Source organism: Euleptes europaea, chromosome 3, assembly GCF_029931775.1.
Source record: "Euleptes europaea isolate rEulEur1 chromosome 3, rEulEur1.hap1, whole genome shotgun sequence".
In the NCBI taxonomy this organism is placed as follows: domain Eukaryota; kingdom Metazoa; phylum Chordata; class Lepidosauria; order Squamata; family Sphaerodactylidae; genus Euleptes; species Euleptes europaea.
Genome location: NC_079314.1, coordinates 82,866,115 through 82,887,453, shown reverse-complemented (window position 1 = coordinate 82,887,453; position 21,339 = coordinate 82,866,115). Strand labels below are relative to the sequence as shown.

The window sequence follows — 21,339 nt, the reverse complement described above, 5'->3', positions numbered from 1 at the left end:
TCAGTTTCAAGTCCAAGCCCTGCTGTCTGTTGAATGAGTCCCAGATAGGTAGTCCTTTTCCACCCATGACTGTTTGAGCTGCCACAACTGGTAAACCCTCTGAAACTACAGGGTTACCCCCAATCCATTTCTTAGAGAGATTTGTACAAGAGGCAACTTTTAAATTTAATTCCCCAACCCAGGGTAGATTCTAGTGAGCAGAACCAGTAGACTTTGTATACAGGCCAGTGCCGGGCTTCATAAAGAAATGAGAGGGTTTGGGCCTGGCCAAGAGAAAGGGAGTAGCACAGGGCAAGGAGAACTTTGCTCTAACCTTCCCTTTATTCCATTCTTTGAGCACCACACGTGGATAGCTTCAACAATGCATAAGAATTTCTCCATGCTCACATGGAGAAGTTTGTGGCTGAGTTTTTTTGGAGTGGGGGAATCTTGGAAAGTAGAGTTAAAAGTGAAGATAAGTAAACAGATGGGTAAACCTCCCTTCTATGGGATGTGGAGGTAGTTCTACACACATTCTCTTATCTCAAAAGAATTCTTGGAATGTATTAAGTCTGTCTTTACCCTTAAATTTAGAAGAGATGATTTAGGAGAAATTCAGAAAGTTTAAAAGAGATTGCAGTTAGGGTAATGCATGTGTAGTTTAGGAATATATTTATATAGGCCTTGTAATTGTCGTTACCTTCCTTTATTGCTTGGTGATACAAAGCTCAAGCTAATTGGTGACAACAGATTTGTCATCTTGTTTGTGTCAGGCAAGATTTGTCCATTAAGGTTTCTGTGCATATAATTTAATATTTTGGTTTATTGTTTACATGAAGTTGTACTTAAAGAATAACTTAGGAATATACATGGGTATATATATGGGTATATGCACAAATTGTGCATAAAGGGATGTCCTGTGAGTGTTGAAAATGAAGTACCATGCACCTGAAGACTGAAAAGTGGGTCAAGAACACAATGATGAACCTCATAAAAGCCAGTAACCACAATTTCATTAATTGCTCCTTAGTAATACATACCTCTCTTGGTTGGAAGACATCACGGTTTATCTGTTGGCATTGATGGAGGAAGCAGGTGGAATGTGGCTTAAGATAGCATGAAGTATTAGTGTTGCATCGTCAGTTAAGTCCGGGTCATACTGTGGTGTGAAAAACTACACTCACTATTCAAAACAAGCACCATTAACTGGCAGGCTGTTTACTCATACTCCTGTGAGCTCAGTAATATTTATATCTCCCAAGCAAACAATTATGGTCATCCTAACTATGCAACTTCAGTTTGACCTTTTCTAGGGCTGGCAGTAACCAGCAATTGTGGATAACTAAAAAAACAGTAGGATGGAGGAATGTCTGAAGGCTAATGCATACATAAGATAACATGTGGACTGCATGATGGATATAGCGTTTGCTCTGGCAAGGGAAGTTGGCTGTTCCTCCACTTTGATTTGTAGACTTGTAGGTATCTCATGAGGTTGTGCAGCATCTACCTTTAACTTATTTGCTGACTTGCACAGCTTTACACACTAGGGCTAAATCCCATTGTCAGAAATGCTAGTTTGTTGACTTGTTCTTATAAGTTTGTAGAGTCTGATGACTTGTGAGTTTATCACAATGGTTTTGCCTAAATTAAAGTCTCATTGAATGCAGGATTTGACAGATTCATTTCATAGAGAATCTTCTTTGCTCTGTCACAGATTCTGGAGTTTGATATAAAAGGTACTCTTTTACAGTTGTTGCTGTAAATGTTTAGCTGTAGTTAGACATTAGGAACCTGTTCTGATCTTTTTAACCAGTAACATTAAAAAGAAGTGGATTGATTCAAAATTGTATTAAGTATTTTGATCTTTGAAAAATCTAGCAACAGGTTTATTCTTTAAATCTGCATAATTCTTTATTAAGTGCAGCTTGAAATTTTTTTTTAAGTGAAGAACAATTTGCGTGGACAATTAATTTGCTGTGTGAAAATGGAAATAGGCCTAATTTAGCTTAACAGAAGCCCTGTTTTTTCTAAAATAACATAACAGTTAATCTGCCTACCAAGAGAACTAAATATGAGATTTAGAATTCCTAGTCACTTCCTATTAAATTATTGCAAAAACTGTAAAATGTCAACCAGCCAATTGTCTAAACTGTTCATCTTTCTCTTGTAAAATATCAGATGGTTTTGATTTTAGTTTAATTTTAATTGTTGGTATAAATAACAAATCACTGCTAATGCATGTTTGCATCTGTGGCTTCTGCTAATGCAGTAGATCAGCACAGGAACAGCATGGAAACAGAGCATATGGCTAAAATCTGGAGTCGGAAATCTTAAAATAATAAACCTGTTTGGCTGACCAGAGGGGAAAATATAGCAGTATCCTGTACCTATTATGTTTTGACAGGGAATTTTGGCAGGCTTAGCTATCATGCTGGGGTGAAGATGCACCTGTCAAAATTCTCTCTTCAAAACAGTTATTCATAGTATATTGAAGCAATGCCATTCCTTTAACTCATCGACTTTTTGGAAGATCAGTCCACATAATAATATGTGGGCTGTTTCAAACTTTGCAGAGTGCAATTATTCCTTTGCTAGACTGATCTACTCCAAAAGTATCTCTCCCTGTCCCTGTGGCACTCACAGAGTGTGATGGAGATAGCAATAGTTAATTGTGCAGTTGAATGAAAAAATATTTGCTTTTTGTTTCCCTTGAATTTATAACCAGTCGATGTTATTACTATTTTCATCCCATTATTATTTATACTCCCCTCTTGGTTTCCCTCTCTGTTATTAGACAGAAAAATTTAAATCTGTCAATTAGTATATAATTTTGGTCAATCTTTTACAGGTTTGATATGTTTTGCTAATTTTTTTCTTTCTTTAGTGATATTACTAATCTGTTCAGGAGTCATTTCATTCTGAGGAAGAGGCAGGTGGATGCCATTTCTGGTTTCTGGCACTTTCTGAATAAGAAAATAATTCTGAACTATTCTTAGAATTTCTCTAGAGAAAGCAGGTATTTTCCCCTGGGAGACCAGTGAGTTGGCGGCGGTTGAAACTGTTCTGGCTGACAGTACGCAGTAAAAGCTACAACTGTGTAAAGCTCTACTCCTTTAAATGGGTGTTTGCTTTCCTAAGGCTCCCTTTCCTTTTTCGTCTTTTTGCTCTCAGAGATAGGATGAGAGGTGAACATCACGCTGTCAGCTATAAACTATTAATCTTCCCATTGTTGATATTGTGGTTGTGGGTGTCAAGGAAGTTTCCTTGGTTTTGGAAGACTGATTAGGATAAAGTTTGAGAACTCCTGTTAAGAAACAACCTAGAGCGTGTTAAAACTATGTGAGCCCAGATTAATTGATGGCTATTTCTAGAACAAGAAACTGAGAGCCCTGTGGTTAAATTATATGCCTAAATAGTTTTTCAGTCACAGTGCATTGCTAAATTGAATGTTCTATATTAAAATCTAAGATGTTTTATTACATATGGATTTTTTTGGAACTTGTAACAGATGACTTCACTTTTTAATCAATTTAATGGGAAATGAATGGCAACACTGTTTATTAGAAATGTATCTATTTAAGATATTGGGGTGTTTCCAACAGTACAGTTCCTCCGATGGAGCGGTATTTCCATTTGCAGAAAAGGGAGTAGTGATTTCCACTGATCCCCCCCATTACAGACACCCACTTTCCCCCCTATGTGGTTTCTGAGGTTGTGTTGACCCCCTGGGACCAAATTTCAGTGGGCTGAAGCAGTAGACGAAGGTGGGAAAGTCCTGTTTCATGAATTCCATGCATGGTTGGATACACCTCATTGTCTCAGCCCTCTACGAATCTGTATTGAATTTGATGCTTGCATAATTAAATGCTATAAAATAGTCATATAAGAAAGTGAATACTTTGTGCTTACTGTGATGGTCAATGAGTATGGAATTCCTGAGATTACTCCAGCTTCAAGTTTATTGATCATTTATCTTACCACAGTGTACAGAATATGATGACTTGGCATTTTAAAGCATTTATATATAAGTGTATTGGCTAGAATAATTTTTCTTGTAGATTATAGTTTTTATTTATTTGTGTATCTATGGGATGCAAGGAACTATGGCAAATGGGAGATCCCACTTTCTTCCTTACCCCCCCCCGTTGCCAGCTGTTCCCCCTCCCCTTTTGTGCCTTCTTCCTCCTCTTGCTCATCACTGCTGCTGCCTTCTCATCCTGACAACTGCCGCCTCAATAGCACCAATTTTAGTGTAGCATTTTTGGTTCTTACAGCAAACAAACAAACCTCCAGCTGTTTGCTTGTTGCAAAGTCTGCACAGTTGTTCACTTATTGGGTGGGGGGTAGTCATTTTTTTCATTTTTTAAGATACTTAAGGGGCAGGGCTGTGTTCACTGGAATTATAAGCGGTTTGCAGGATTGATGAGGACAAAAGTTTTTGTGACATTATTCCATCTTTTGCCCTTCACTGTTAAGATACTTTATCATTTTACAAAAATAGGGTGAATTTTCACCCCTGCACCCAACTGCTGTTTACCAGTGTGAGAACCTGCAATTGCACTTGGAAGTCAGAGTTGTGACTTCAGTTGTTGTTGGTTTACTACTGATAAGCAACATTGTCTAAAAGTGAAATGGATTTTGTTATTTCAAGGCTAAAGGCTGCCAGTCAAGGTACAAAGACCGAGCAGGGCATAACCATCACAGTCTGTATCAGATTAAACATAGACCATCCACTATACCTCAGGGCCCTCTACTGCCTCATTACATTTGGTGTTCCCCTCATGGGACACCCATAAAGCAGCAACTCCATCTGCTGGTGGTTGAAGAAGTAACCACAAAGTGCAGTTTTCTCATTGATAAACGGACTTGTACATTTTAGTGCACTCTGTCAGGTTAAGCAATGCATTTTGTATGCTACCTGGTGGCACTATTTGTATTAAGTAGGGGTGATGTTAGAATAACTGAGGATGGAGGACAAAAGCTAATGCTCTTTCTTTCCATGTAATTAGCTTCTGTGTAATATTGCTGAAAAGTTTCTAAAACAGCAATAGCAAAGCATCAGCTTCAGAAGTGTGTGTGTATTGCTGCTTGAAGACATTATTACTCTATGGTAGTCAAAAAGGGCTACCCACTGTGAATTACTCTATGGTAGTAATCTGTTTTTTGCACCCAACCCTGAAAACAATCTAGGCAGATGTTCTCTGCAGTGGACTAGTGGTAAAATAATGTTCAAATATTTATAATATCATTGGGCATTGTTATAAAAGTTAGCCTTGCTTATGTTCTACAGTTTTCTTAAAAAGTGGCTAAATAAAATGCTGACATTGTACCCTGCTGACTGCAGGGTAGACAGATTTTATTGCAAATCATGCTTGTCACAGGCAATATTAAGTTGGGACCTGGACCCGTAACTCTTGCACAATCATATTCTACATAGCAGTCATAATAAAAAGGAATGAGCTATCTAGGAATTATATAATTTTTGTTTCCAGTTTCATACTGTTCTTTAACTACCAAGAGTTGCAATCTTCCTACAGCAGAACCGAGCAGCAAATCATGACTATGTGCCATAGGCGAATAACAAATATGCATTAATTGCGCATTCATTGATTGTATGGCCTGTTTATGAACTGGGAAAGCCCTCCCGCCGGACATTAAAATTTGCAGATGGTAAATTCTAGGTTTTTTTGTCCAATGTATGCCATCTTTGCTCTTCCATCTGGGTCTGAACTATTTCTTCCTCTGGTTACAGCAGTAATAGGTAGGGAATGCTTTATCTGGCATGCACATTTTAAGCATCAAAAGCCAGTGTGGTGTAGTGGTTAGTGTTCAGACAGAATCTGGGAGACCCTGGTTCAGATCCCCACTCTGCTGTGGAAAGTTACAGGGTGACCTTGTGCCAGGTACTCATTATCATACTAACCTACCTTACAGCGTGGTTGTTGATGATAAAATAGATGCAGGGATAATAATGCTGTAAGCTGCTTTGGATCTCCATTGGGAAGAAAAGTGGGGCAGCACCAGGCAGGTGGAAAAGGGGCAGAAAACCACAATGAACACACAGACAATAAAGGGGTTAGGGCTCGTTCTTTGTACATGTATCACTTTGTTTGCACATTGAACACACATATGTGGGGAAACAGGATCACAACCTCTTGCATTCACTGGTCCTGTACAGTTTGCAAATTCAGCAGTTTGTACACTTGAATGCTCTTTCAGAAGTTGTTCTGAACACATGTAGTAGAGATAGTCCTCCACTTTATGCATGACGTGTGAGCATGTATGAAGCATAACACTTCCGTGCATAAGATTTACTTACACATAATGCCATAGATTGAATTGGAAGAGTTAAACAAAATGGAAGTCCAGTGGTACCTTAAAGATTAACATTTATTCCAGTATGAGCTTTTGAGACAGAACCCACTTCCTCAGATACAATAGGAGATAGAAATCCCTTTACTTCAGTTTTATATAAAATTACAGAAAGGGTAAGGAGGGAGGAGTTCAGCACAGAGATGCCTAGTATAGTAAATTAGGCAAGATTCTTTATGTGGGGACATGAATACAACCAGTAAAGGGTTATAGTACGATACAAGATTTTAAGAACGGCCTATTGTAGTTATTTAAAGGATAATTCTCTTGGGTTATTAGAAATTATAATGAGTGAGGAATCCAAAGTCTCTATTTAAGCCAAGATGACAGAATATGTTTAGTTTCTTGATGAGTTGTAATTCAGCCCCTTTGCATTGTATATTCCTTTTGAAGTTTTCCTGTAGAGCAGTGACTTCCAGATCTGCAGCGGTATGTCCAGGAAGATTAAAATGTTCACCCACTGATTTTTAAGTACTGCAGTCTCTTTTGTTAGATTTGTGTTCATTGATTTTTCTCACTTAGGGACTGGCACATTTGTCCAATGTAGATGGTAGAAGGGCACCATTAGCACATGATGGCATATGTTAAACTGGATGATGTGGAACTATGAACCCAAGATAATGTAGCTGATTACAGATTCTGTAATGGTATACCTGAGCGTATATGGGGCATCTAGGTCTATTGCAAGGTATGGGTCCTGTGTTTGTGTATCTGTTGGATCATCCATTGTTGTTGGTAAGAGGCAGTTTTAAGTTGGGGGTGCCCCCCCCCCCAGCCTGCAGAAGATAAAATCTTCAGGAAGGTTCTAGGTTCTGCCTTGGAGCAGTTAAAGTTGAAAGCTGTAAGTAACAACGAGTGGGGTTCTGTAGTTGCCTTCCTGTCTTGTAGTACGCTGGGACTAGGTACCATTCTGGCTTTGTTGATCTGTTCTTTTACAATATTTAATTAGTAGGGTATTGTAATAAAAAATGCTTTTTGTATCCAGACCTAGCTTGTGTGTATGTGTGCTGTTAAGTCACTGCTGACTTATAGCGACCCTGTAAAGTTTTCAAGGCAAAAGATGTTTGGAGGGGGGTTGCCATTGCCTGCCTCCGTGTGGGCTGAGAGAGTTCTGAGAGAACTTTGACTGGCCCAGGGTCACCACTACAAGAAAAACATGTAATTGTCACTTTTACATTTCTGGCACTGTGAATACTAGCAACAGACTTTGTACTGACCGCTGTTACAGTGCATCTGGAGCCACCTCTTATCTTTCAATCTAATTTGCTAACCCTTGATTTAGAATACAGACTGCAAGTGCTGTTTCCTCCTCTGCGGTTCTCGGAAGCTGCATCAACATCACAGCAAGGATTAGTCTAGGATGAAATGTTCCCTGTGACCTGGTTTGATCCTCTTCCTCACTGTAAATGAGCTACTCTGCGTTGATCACCAGAATGAATATTATGTGCAATATGCATAGTGTGTGTATACTTTACTTTCTGCTTTGGATAAATCTATAATGCTATAACTAGTAAAAATAAAAGTAGTCTTGCACAAATATCAATCTGGTGTATCTATCTGAAAACTTAACTAACATGACCGGGGAAAAGATATAGGCTGTACTGAGACACCTAGAGAAGCTATGATTAAACTGCAATTAGGCACAAATACAGCTTCTTGCTATGGCTGCCTGTCCCCCTCATTCCCTTCCATCTCTCTTCTCCATTTGCCCATGGAATTTGATATAAAACTTCTCAGTCTGATCAAGCTCCAATGTACCATGGTATCCAAATGCAGGCAGGCGCCTTTGTGAACTGGAGCTTGTTTAGACAGTAGGATTCCAAACTTCAATTTTATCATATTCAGTATCTCAGTTTTGAGGGAGTAAAAAACAAACCAGTTAATCAAGGTGGCTGTATTTGGATAACACAGAGAATTGGAAAGTTTTCATCAAGCTCTGCCTGCAAAAGGAGTGAGCGCAGTAATAAGCTGTGTTTGTTCCTGATCAAAGATTAATAGCAGTTTGTCATGCTGTCTGAATGCAACCATATGCTCTTAAATCTCATTGGAATCAATGGTCGATTCCAGTGGGATAAAGTACATCTACGGTTGCACCCTTATCTGCATTAGCCCAGTAATTTTTTTTAATCTTTCAAGGTAAGTGGAATGGCTTTATAATTTAAGTCCATAACAAATCTGCCTTTGAATCTTTGCTTATATTCTGCTTGCAACCTGCATTAGAGGACTCTACATTTTAAAATGTTAAGGTTTTAAAAAGGTAAAGGTAGTTCCCTGCGCCAGCACCGGGTCATTACTGACCTATGGGCTGATGTCACAACACAATGTTTACTAGGCAGACTATGTTTTCGGGGTGATTTGTCACTGCCTTCCCCAGCCACCTACGCTTCACCCCCAGCAAACTGGGTACTAAACTAAGATTTTTTGGAGCACTGAAAATTAATATTCTGCCTTTTATTCTGGATTCATATGTGCAGGTTTTAAAAATTTAGATGATCAGTATTGCAGTTTTATTCCTTTTATTTAATAGCATATCCTTACAGCCTTTTCTATACTCAATTTGCATTTGAAGGATACCTGTCTGTACAGAAGAATGGAGGGAAAGGGGTGGAGAGGTTTCTTCTGATCAGCAAATTACTTATTTGAGTCCTGTGTATGACGGAATCATTTATACATTCAAGAAATGGCGGAGACAACTCTAACGTTATCTATACTGACTTCAGAATCTGAAATCAAGTAGTTGCAATTGGAAGCAGTTTTACATGTGTGTGCTTGCTTCCTTTCCACACAGAGACACATTCTAGCTTTTTACTGGAAAAGCATTACCAAAAATAGATGTAGCACGTCCGTGTGCATGTGTATCTCCCTGTGTGTGTATGGAATAGCACATCAGCTAAAATAACAACAACAAAACAGAACTTTTCCTGGCATCAGATTCTGGAAGGCAATACTGAAAGTGTGAAAGAACTTCCTAGGTATATTAAGAAAAAAGGAGTTGCTGAACAAAGTACTGGGCAGGGGGACTTCATAAGCAAATGCCGTATGGCAGAAGGAACTACATTGAGGGGAAACTGGACAAAATTGCCTTTCTTCTGCTCTTCTGCACTTGCTGAATCAGGAGAAGGAGGAGTAATTGAGAGCAATTTTGTTCAGTTTTCCATCCTTGTTGCAATCCTGTCTCATGACATTTTGCCTATGATGCTCCCTTGATCTTCAGTTTTTCAACATCAGTTTGCTAGTTGAAAGAGAAGGTGGAAGACAATCCACCTTTCCAAGGTGCCTTGTGTTTTAGTATCATCCAGCCCCATTGACAATGCCCAGTGTTTAATGCCCATAGATGACAGCTTGCCCAAATGCTGGGTCTCCTCGCCGTCCATGAAAAATTGGAACAAACCAAGATGTTTCCTGAATATTTCACAAACACAATAAGTTTCATTTCCTTTACAAATGCTTGGATGACTCATGCTTGTCCATCTCAGCTGTATTCGTCTAATTCTTTTAAAGACTTCCCTTCTCGAAGGAAAAGATGTATTCACTCAGCTCAAACTTTAATCACAGTTTTTACTGGCCCTTTTTTGTTGGCACCAGGGGGGCAGGGCGAAAAAACAAACCTTCATAAAATATGGTTTTTGCATCCTAAGCATGAGGTTGTGGCATTAGCTGACTTGATAACAGTATGATTTTTCAACTTTGACCTGCTCTCTCACTTGCCTTTTGTACAGTTTTTATAGCTTCATAGGAAATTGCAGACTTTAGGGAATAATTTACTTTTATGAAGAGAAGAGGTTCAATGAGTTCTTTGCAGGGGAGGGAGCAGGAGGGCCAGAGTGACCTCTATTCATATTCATTTCCAACTCTGATATATTTTTAGAATATTTTTAAACTAAAGGAAATAAACATTGTTATGTGTTTCAGTGAGAGCCAATTTGTTTTGATGAACACTGCCAAGCCCCTCTGCTACTCTTATTGGATTTATCTGCATACAGTAGATCATGCCCTCTTGTTGAGGCACCTGGAGGCAGGAGTAGGTATCTGGTGATGTGCTGTTTCAAATCATTCCTCATGGATCGGACTCAAAGGGTGGCAGTTGTAAACCAGTTGTCATCAGTGTGGGACCTATCTTGTGGGGTTCCACAGGGCACAATTCTATTCTACATACTTTCCAGTCTCTATGTAATTCCTGTAGGACAAATCATTCATAGCTTTGGGGGTTGTCATCAATATGCTGATGATACTCAGCTGTATATATCCTTATCCAAATCTCCTGGTGATGTTGTAGAGGTCCTGAATAGCTATCTGACCATTGTGGTTAACTAGTTAAAAGTGAAAAAATTGAAACTAAACCCCGAAAAGACAAAAGCCTTGGGGTCATACTGGATCCAGCTTTATTATTGGGGAAGAAAGTTAATGCAGCTGCAGAAAAGGATCCACACCACAGTTAACATTGAGACTACACTACTATAATGCGTTGTACATTGGTCTCCCCTCAAAATCAACCCCAAAACACCAACTGGTTCAGAATGCTGTGGCTCAGCTATTAATGTGAGCTAGACACACTGTGGTGTAATGGTTAAGGGCAGCAGACTCTTAATTTGGAGGACCAGGTTCAATACCCACTCCTCCACATGAACCCTGCTGGGTGGCCTTGGGCCTGCCACAGTTCTCTCAGAAGTCTCTCAGCCCATGTCGAGGTGGGCAATGGCAAACCACCTCCGAACATCTCTTGTCTTGAAAACCCTATGAGGTCACCATAAGTCAACTGTGACTTGATGGCACTTTCCACCCCCAGACAGAGCATGCATATTATTCCCATTCTACAGACGCTCCATTGCCTGCCCATCTGTTACCGGGCTTAGTTTAAGGTACTATCACATGCAAAACCCTTCATGATCTTGGCCCCTCTTATTCGTGGGACCACCTCTTTTCCTATGCACTGCCATGACAACTTCGCTTAAGTCAGCAGGGGCTTTTGCAGGTGCCAACCTGCAAAAGGGCAAAATCAACAGCTTTCTGTGTACAAGTTCTCCATTGTGGCTCCCACCTTGTGGAATGGCCGGCCCATAGAGGTGAGGAAAGCTTCCACTCTCCTGGCTTTCTGCAAACTATGCAAAACTGAAGTATTCAAGAAAATATTTCTGCACAGGTAATAGGGTTGAACTGCAGAAATAACATAAATCCTATTTATGTAATTTCTGTACCACTTAATATGTCATGTTCCGTTCTTTCTGGTGGTTCCAGATTTCTAGATTCCTAATGCATTGGTTATTAAATGTCCAGTTTTTTTGTAATTGTACTGGCTCACTATGTGTAATCAGCCTTGAGTCCCTGTGAAAAAAGCAACTATAAATAACAAATAAATTAAAATTTGTGTTGATTTATATTCAAGTGAGTTTGCATTAGGTTGAGTTGTTTTAGGAAACGAGTGGCTACGGAAGTCTTTGCTCTCTTCCATCCTTATGGAGCACTTTATAATAGAAGGCATAGAAAGAAAGTGTGCAGGAGAGCTTAAATCTTGAATCTCTAACGACAGACCTTCTCCTGTAATTGAGTCACTATGTGAAGTCAGAGATAAAAGTTTAATAATTTTAATATCAGATTAGCCATTGTACATTTCCACTGTGTTTGTTCAAATATTGAATATCAAGTATTAGGCTGGAGTCAGTGGGCTTAACAAGCATGCAAATGAAATTGATATCTAAAATGTACAACAGTTTGAAAGGTTGTGCCATGCTGGATACTAGATCCTTCCTATGCTGTTTAAAATTTAGCCATATATGTGCAGCTTATAAGTTTTTCATAATTGTTATCAGCTGCTCATTTTCTGACTTCAAATAACACTGAAATGGATTTGTTTCACTGGGGACTCAATTTAGCTTAAGTGATGTTTTTATTATTTCTGTAGCACTTACAGTGCATTCCTGAGAGGAATGCCTGCGCCGGTCTTTGGAGGCAATGCAGCTGCGCTGCCTCCTCCCGACATTAGAAATCCGTGCAACCCTCATAGGGTTACACGGGAGATACGCCACCTCTGTGGCGTATCTTGGCAAAAATAAAAAGGGGTGTTCCCGGCCTGAAAAGGCTTTGGAGGCCACCTAAAGGCGGCTCCTCCCCCAGCCTGCCACCATAACGCCCTAGGAACGCCTCCCGGGACGCAGGCAAGGCCTTTGACAGCATTCAGATGCTGCTGGAAGACCCCATTGATGTCCTGGGGCGGTGCTGCCATGGCAGCGCCCCGCAACCAGCATCCAGGCCTTCCCACCGGCGTTCGGGCCACTAACACTGGCGTTAGTGGCCCGGACTTTGTCGCGGGGGGCCTGGATGCCGTCATGGCACTTTCCTGGCTTCCTAAGGGCTTTTGCCCTTAGATTTCAGTAATGCGCTGTTAGGAATGTATCTCAGGTCTTAAAACCCATGCCAAAAAGAAATGAATGGCTAATAACCTTTGACTATGCTAATAATTCCCCATTCTTTTGTGGACGTTATCAGTCTGTGGTCATCCAAGAGTCTGGGAATGAGGGAGGGAAAACAAGTTTTTAGTAAAGTCTCCCAGCAGAATGTCATCTGTGGAGTCTAGCACGAAGCACAATTATGGAGATCTGTACATGGAAACAGCCATCCATATGCATATCTGCTCTAGATAGGAAAGAGTACTTGTCGTCTTCTGACATCATGAAACCACATAATGTATACTTCACTATATTTACAATATGTATACTCTGCTTTTATGTAGTATTCAAGGCGGCTTACATCAAATATGCAATAAACCCACAAACGTTAACTGATAGTATATCTAGTGAAGAATTTTCACACACAAATGGAGAGAAATCACTCAGTGACATAGGACATCAGGGTCCTATCAGTCTAAGTTAAATCATAACCTCCATCACAAACAAACTAAAATAAACACAGCAGGAGAAACTCATCTGAAAGCAGACTCAAACAAAAGGGTTTGCTGAGTGGGAAACAGCCTGGACGATGATTTGTTGAGTGGGAAATGCAGAGCAGAAATGGTTATACTTCTTTGTGTTCCTTCTACCACTCCTCTGCTTTCAATCACCCCTTTCCCAAAGCTACTTTTCAAAATAAAAAAACAACAACACTCAGTGTTGGGCTTCTAATTTAGCATTTGCATGTAACAGCCTCTGAGTTCCAACTTCAAAAGCTTTTGACGGAAGCTTCATGCAACACTGATCAGTCACCAGCTGTATTCAACCCATTATGGTGAGAGGATTAAAAATAGCTACTATAACTTGTGTTGAGGATGATGGTGCATATATCTCTTGGTTGCTAGGACGAACAGGGTGTACATGAGATGTCAGCATATCAAAAAATAACATTCACTATGGCATGCATATGCCTGTGCACAATCAGGAATATTGAGTGAGGATCTTTGTGAATTTCCACTTGGTTAAATAAACTGTCTTCAGTTATCAAGAATCCGTACAGTTATAACCAGGTTAATAACATTCCTCTTCATTTATTACATCATGCGGCAGTTCTTATCAGGTTCAATGTGCAAAGTATCTAATAGGTTATAACTTGCATGTAATGCTAATATTACTTCAGACATTTTACATTTAAAAGGCATTTCACCAGGCTGGTATTAAAATATAATCCAGCACCCGATCTGGAAACCTTTGGATATCTTCAGCGATTTTGACAATGGTAGGCTTTGCTTTTTTGTGCCAAGATCAGATGGCAAATAAAACCTTATGTTTCTCAGAGCTTATACTGCTTTGCTGGTAACAGTTTTACTAACTGCCTGTGTTCATAAAAACAAGAATTGCTGGGGAAATGCATGCAGGAAGTACACTTCTCTTTATTTTGTCTCTTGATTTGTCAAATATCCTCTCCGGGCTTGAGCTCTGAGAGAATCAATTCCAGTAGTTTATAGCAGAAGCTACAGAATAGTAATTGGCTGGTGTCTATTGCCATGAACCTCCTCTTCCCCCTGCAGAGTAGTGTTGCAGTAAAAAAAAATTTTAATAGTCTATTTTTAGAAATAAGCATTGCTTAAATGTAAAAGCAGTACTGTAAAATGTAGGGTGGAAGGTAGACAATCTGCCTGAAGCTTGGGTAGTGGTGGCAAGACAGTACAACCAATCAGTGGTGGATATTCTGGAAATAAGTCTATTGGAGGCATGGGTAGAGGGAAGCTGGACTTAACCCTACAAGAAGAAAAAAGTTACTCCAATTTAAACTAACTGGTAGCTTCCTAAAATCATCTATGATTGACTCAGGAACAGAGGGATTTTTTTATAGAAGACTGCAAGCAAATAATTTTGCAAGGAGTCAGATTATCTGAACTGACATTTTCTTAAAATCTTTACTAGAATTAGCTAGAGCATCGGGAATACGGTAGGAAGCCAGAATCTGGGGGTGGGTGGGGTCTGAACTAATAGGTAGCCAAAGAATAGGATTAAGACTTAGCACAATCGTTTGGTGTTGAAGATAATGATATAGTAATGGACTGAATAACTTGAAACTGAGGTAGAGAATGAAAGGCCAAGGAAAGGGGGAAAGTGTTGTACCAGGTCTCTAAAAACAATTAAAATTTGTGTTTTATCTGACAGGCAGAAGTAGTTATATATTGAAATCACTGCAGTTCTGTTAGGAAAATGAGACTATCAAATTTGTTTAGCAAACATAAAAAATATGATTATTTTTATCTGTAATGTTGTTTTTGTGTAAATTCAGTATACTTTAACTGAATGTAAATAATTCTGAGGACTACGGCAATGATACATTGGCCTAGATTCCCAGTATTTACTATTTCAAGTGTAGTAATCTGTTACATCTCTTGTTAAGCACATTTATACCATGAATGTGCCATATAGCTTAATGAGCAGAATACTCCTCTGCCTCTAGTTTCTGCATCAGCCTAATATTTACCACAAGATTAATCATACTTTGTGGTTATAAAGTAAATTCTGCTTAGAATTATTTATGAATCATTTCATGGAAATCAACTTTATGTGTAAGGAAATCTGTCACCCATTTTGAATTTCAATCTTCTTTATAGGTGGAAAGACATGACATGAACACTCTCAGCCTGCCTCTTAACATTCGGCGTGGGGGTTCAGACACCAACCTCAACTTTGAAGTACCTGATGGTGCGTTTGAATTTCAAAAAGTAAAACTCAATGCAGACAGCTTGAAACAAAAGATTCTGAAAATTACAGAGCAGATCAAAATAGAACAGACAGCTCGGGATGGGAATGTGGCAGAATATTTGAAGTTGGTGAACAGTGCAGACAAGCAGCAAGCTGGGCGAATTAAACAAGTCTTTGAAAAGAAGAACCAAAAGTCTGCCCACTCTATTGCCCAGCTACAGAAGAAACTGGAACAATATCACAGAAAGCTCAAGGACATTGAACAAAACGGTTCCTCCAAAAGTACCAAGGATACTTCCAAAGACAGTTTAAAGGAAATTCAGCACTCTTTAAAGGATACTCATGGAAAAACTCGTATTACTGGCCAGAGCAATGAGAGCAAGACAGGTGTTCCAGGAGTCTCTTTAACCCCACCAGTGTTTGTATTCAGTAAATCAAGAGAGTTCGCAAACTTGATCCGGAATAAGTTTGGTAGCGCTGACAATATTGCTCACCTGAAGAGCAGCTTGGATGACTTCAGGCCCGAAACTACTTCTAGGGCCTACGGTGGCAGTGCCACCATCGTGGCCAAGCCAAAATATGCAAGTGATGATGAGTGCTCAAGTGGAACATCTGGCTCTGCAGATAGTAATGGAAATCAGTCCTTTGGCCATGGTGGGACAAATGCTCTGGTTAGTCATGGAAAGCTTTCCATGATCTTGGAAGAGCTGCGAGAAATAAAGGAAGCACAATCCCAATTAGCAGAGGATATAGAGAATTTAAAAGTGCAGTTCAAAAGAGACTATGGCTTTATTTCTCAAACACTGCAGGAGGAAAGATACAGGTATATAATTTTTGTTTTGCTGAAATAACTTTGGACGGGCAAACGAGATAAATGGTAAAGTGGGTGGGGATATTAATACAACAAAGGATAAGAAGAATTGTGCTTGATTTCATCCCTTTAATAGGGACTAGCCTAAATTTACAGGTCCCAGTTTAGGTTTTTCTGGGCATAAACAACAAAGGCTTACTTGAGCCTGTGTGTAATCAGAGAAGCAAAGAATGGTCAGAAAAGGGCAGCAAGAGCTGAAAGAGGTCAAAACTAGTGGCAAGTTCATGGTACCATTTTGTGCAGGTTGATGTTGTGAATCTTATCCTGCACTCCTCTGATTGCAGTGTGATAATGTGCTATACAGTGTGATTTTGGCTTTTCAACGAAATTGTTCAATAGCTATCTGGAAGTCACTCCCAGTGAACATCGAGCTTTGGTCTAAACTCAAATTCTTGGAGCTGTTTCACATCTTTCCTTTTTAAAAATAGGTTCACAGAAATAAATTACGTGTACCTGTAAAATGGTGATAATGTCCAAATAGCAAATACACATTTTTCCTTGCATGTTCAAGAGCAATTTGATATAGCTCCCTATATTGGAGGAAGCAGACATAACCATATACCGCATTAACATGTGAAGTAGCCCTGTCCATTTACATGTTCCCAGAGTTTGGTGTACAGGCAAGGAAAGAAGTTAGAATATATTTGGAGTATATACTTTTTAATATGGTTTCACAAAGAAGGTATATATTTTTAAACTTTTGTTGTTGTGAAGGTATGAACGATTGGAAGACCAACTGAATGATCTAACAGACCTCCATCAGCATGAAACAGCCAACTTGAAACAAGAGCTAGCTAGTATTGAAGAAAGGGTAGCATATCAGGCTTATGAGCGGTCGCGAGATGTCCAGGTATCAAGTTCTACAATTTAAATAATTGATTCCTCTTTGTATTGATTGTATCCAGTCTATTAATTATCAGTAGTCAAGTAGCAGAGCATTGGACTTGGGAGCTGATAGAATTGGACTTAAATTTAAGACCAGCTTCAGCCCTGGGGACCTATGTTTGCCAGCCTAGTGAATTAGTAACCACCCAGGATGTGTTTGTTTTCTTTATTTAAATTGTATGGATTAAGTTGGTTTGTGTGTATTAGGAATGTCTGTAAACTGGTTTTGGGTCCTTATAAGGAGAAAAGTGGCACAGAAAAGCCCAATTAAAATTACATTAAATTTAATTGGAGACAAAGGTGTGAAAAGAAAGCCAAATGCCTCATGTTTCCTATGCTCTTGCGTTTCTCCAGTGGGACCAAAATATAACTTTTGCATGTCTCTGGAGGGAGGAAGGGAGAGAAAATGTCCACATCCAAAGCATGCACTGCCAATTCTAACCTAACAGTGGTGGCTTGGGATGACTTCATGGAGGGCCCACTACATAGCTCATGTAAATCTGAGAACTGGCCCTCTAACCCAGCTCTTCATGGAAAATATATAATCTTTCTCACATGGCTGCTGTGGCAATGAATAATATAAAGATATTAAAGTGCATCAAAGTGCTATATAGGTCCAGGTTTTTATCACTCAGTAACTAGAGATCGTGATACAAATCATAAACGTTGGTTCTTGTACATTTTCCTCTTTCTAGAAGTACAATTATTTCTCGCATATTTGCAGTTTTGAATATAGTTTATCAAGCCGCTGTAAATTAATTTTAAAAATAAGACCAGTGAGGCGGTCTGAACCTTGTACATTAGAACGTCCCCTAACCATGTAGAAATGTTTGGTGTATAAAAGTGGTAGTTCTTTAATCCTGCTCTTTATCCCTCCCCCCCCCCCTGTATCAATAGGAAGCCCTGGAGTCTTGCCAGACACGTGTTTCGAAACTGGAGCTCCATCAACAAGAACAGCAAGCCCTGCAGTCAGAAACCGTTAACGCCAAAGTGCTGCTTGGGAAATGTATAAACGTAGTCTTGGCCTTCATGACTGTCATCCTAGTGTGTGTTTCCACCATAGCAAAGTTTATCGCTCCTATGATGCGGAGTCGTTTCCATATTCTCTGCACCTTTTTTGCAGTGACTGCCCTTGCAATTTTATGCAAAAACTGGGATCACATTATCTGTGCCATAGAAAAGATGATCGTACCAAGATGAGTCTACTGTTGCAGAGCCTTTCTATTTTTAATATGAGAAATACTTCTAAACAAAACTGCCAAATCTTTAATTTTGCAGTGTAACTGTGCCAACTGGACGAAGAATTTCCCTTTTGGATATAAATATGTAAGATCACTCTGATCACTCTGGCTGGTGATCAGTTGCACTGCATGGAATGAGCTGAATCTGTTATAAATTGGTTACTTGTATAAATCTTTTTGCCTTAATCCAACCAGCTGTTCTAGGAGGGGTGTAGAAGAACCTAAGTAACAACAATCCTTGCTGGGAGAGTTGTATACTAATATGTGGTCATCTATATCAGTTCACCTTTTAAATAACAACCAGCTTCTCTCCCCTTTATGGAACATATGCAAATGATAAAGTGAATTGAAAGACTAGCTTGTGTTTCGTGTATTTCCCAATGACCAGTATCTAATAAGTTTAACTTGAGATGGAGTTTGGTATCTCTTTGGGATATTGTTGGTCCAAGAATCAACAGGAGGGGGGTTGTTTGTTTTTTTGCTTAACAGTTTCTAGAGAGTTTTTGCCTTACGGCTTATTTAATACTCTTTGATTTTTAAAGGAACTTAAAATATATACATGGCTGACCCATGTGTTGAATGAATTATGATCTATTGAATCTGTTATTCATAAAGGAGTTTCTATGCCTTTTGGGGAAATCTCTGCAGCCTAATTCAAAATAGGGGAAATGGTAATCCTGTAGTGTTGGGTATTAAATGACCAGTATCCTTATGACTAAATCCCCTTTCAAGTGTTGTTTTTGACCGTGTGTACAGGGAAAATGTCCTACATACAATCTTCCCACTATACACTATTTTGTCTGAAAGAGGCAATGTACTTATATTCCAGCTTTGGAGCATGCATACCAGAATCCCTTACTGGGTTTTGCAATGCATATACCAAAGCTGAAAATATGTGCATTGCCCTTTTCAGACAAAATAGTGATCACCCTTATCTTGAGATTTGTTGGTAGGGTGCTCACCCTACACATGGTCAGATATAATACCTGAAAGGGGTTCAAGTGCAGGCAATGGCATGCGCATAGAAGGAACAAAATGAGCGTAGTAGTACAAACAGTTCTAAACTTATAACCATTTTGTTGGGTTTGTTTTATGCTTTATGCCTTTTATGCTATCTAGCTCAGTGTTCTCTTCCTCCCAACCACCTTCTGATCAACCAACCTATCTGTCAGCATTTCTGTGGTGCTGACTACTGTTGCTCTCCGACCAACGTCCAGCTATATCAGGGTGGCATTCTCAAGTCAGTGTGTTTCAGTCTACAATAACACCGCTATCACTGTGAAGTTTGTATTCAAATAAAACTTCATATTAAAAAACCCACTTGTATAAGTTAGTTGAATAAATCTGGCGAGGAGTAATAAAAGTGGAATATTGTACTAGTGTTTCTGATGGAATGTACGTTTTTTTAAAGATAAAAGGGCATTTGCTTATTTATTACTTAATGGTGGTTGAAGAACACTTATAACACCATTTATTTGTGTTAATTTGTTTGAATCTTATTCAACCAATATACTGCTACTCTGTTGCGCATTTCCCATTTATTTCAGTGAACCCTGCATGAGAAATTCCTGGTGCGTTGTGTTTCTAGAGCACTTCCAGATGAAGAGCGTCTCTGGTGGAGGTAAAGCTGTACATGGCCAGCACCGCTATAGCAAGAACCTTGTCCATAACAGAAGGGTAAAGAGGAGCTTTGCTGGCAGCAAAAAAATTTACTTTTTAAAATATTGTGGGGAATGTGTCTTTGGGTATCAAAGCAGAGGAATGTGTGGGGAAAATAAATGGGAACTTTGTTTTTGAAGTTGGTATTCAAAATGATACAGGTAGATTAGTGACGCTCCAGGCAGCAACATCACAAAAACCATCCATTAGGTGCTCATGATGCTACTGCAGCCTCCATTCTCAGTGCACTTGCTAGTCTTAAGTATCACAGCTACCCAGCAACTTCAGGCAGGGCTGGTTCCAGGTTTGGGGGGGAGGGGGCTAGGGCAGAAAGTGTCCAGGGCCCCCTTTGCCCACCATCAGCCCCCCCATTCACCTCCCTTCCTCCCATGTGCCCCCCACCTGCCTGCACACCTTCCCATCACCTGTGCTCACAGCTACCCTCACTGCCTGCAGCTGGGAGTTCTTGTGGCTGAGTGCTTGCAAGCAAGCAGGTGGCTGGAAAGGTGTACAGGAAGTTGACAGGGGAGGCACCTCAGCAGGGAGTCAGTGGCAGTGGGCCCCACCAGAAGCCCTGTGCCCTGACAGCTGCCCCACCTCGGGGTATGCTGACACCAGCCCGGACTTCAGGTATAATTAAATAATGCATGTGAATGCAGCTAACAAAAACTTAACAATGTGATTCCTGTCCCTAACACAGTATAGGGATGTGGTAGATTGGAGCAGAGAGTAGTGTGGTGGGGGGAAATGCTTGCCTCTTCCCTTACTGCTTCTCCCCTTCCCTCAAGCTGCGTTTCCAGACTCATTTTGCCTAACATATTTGAAATTTCCAGAGTTGATGGGAGAGAGAAGCTTAGGGAGAACATGGAGGAGGAGAGCAGCTGGAAAGGGAATGTTAATTTTTTACTCTTCCCCACGATGCTTTGCCAACATGTTTGTTCTAACTAAAAAGTACATTTATTCTGTTAGCAATTGGCATGCTGGGAAACTAGTAGTGGCAGCCCTAGCAATCATCCAAATGTCCTCTTCGGAAAGACCAGAATCCAGGTTGATACGCTTGGGGGAGTTAGTACATTATGAGAATGTGCATCTTCGTGACTTAAAGGCTGGTAAGGCTTGCACTTTTATAAGCTGTTTAATATCTCAGTATGTGCAATAAAAAATTTAAGTGGAGCTGGGCTTGATAGCAAACACCCCAACTCCACTGTGTCAAGCACTAACT

At 39.8% G+C, this 21,339-nt stretch overlaps 1 protein-coding gene across 3 annotated transcripts in view; it reads left to right on the top strand.

Annotated features, from left to right (window-relative positions):
* TMCC3 (transmembrane and coiled-coil domain family 3) overlaps positions 1 to 18,746 on the top strand; it is a 130,248-nt gene extending 111,502 nt beyond the window's left edge. For 2 of the 3 annotated variants that reach the window (XM_056846734.1, XM_056846735.1), the window contains exons 2-4: positions 15,371 to 16,284; positions 17,047 to 17,182; positions 18,115 to 18,746. In XM_056846734.1, coding sequence (XP_056702712.1) covers positions 15,371 to 16,284; positions 17,047 to 17,182; positions 18,115 to 18,417 — 1,353 coding nt within the window. In that variant the 3' untranslated portion in view covers positions 18,418 to 18,746. The remainder of the gene's footprint in view (positions 1 to 15,370; positions 16,285 to 17,046; positions 17,183 to 18,114) is intronic. The other variant, XM_056846736.1, reaches the window with a different exon arrangement.
* Positions 18,747 to 21,339: the final 2,593 nt, after the last annotated feature.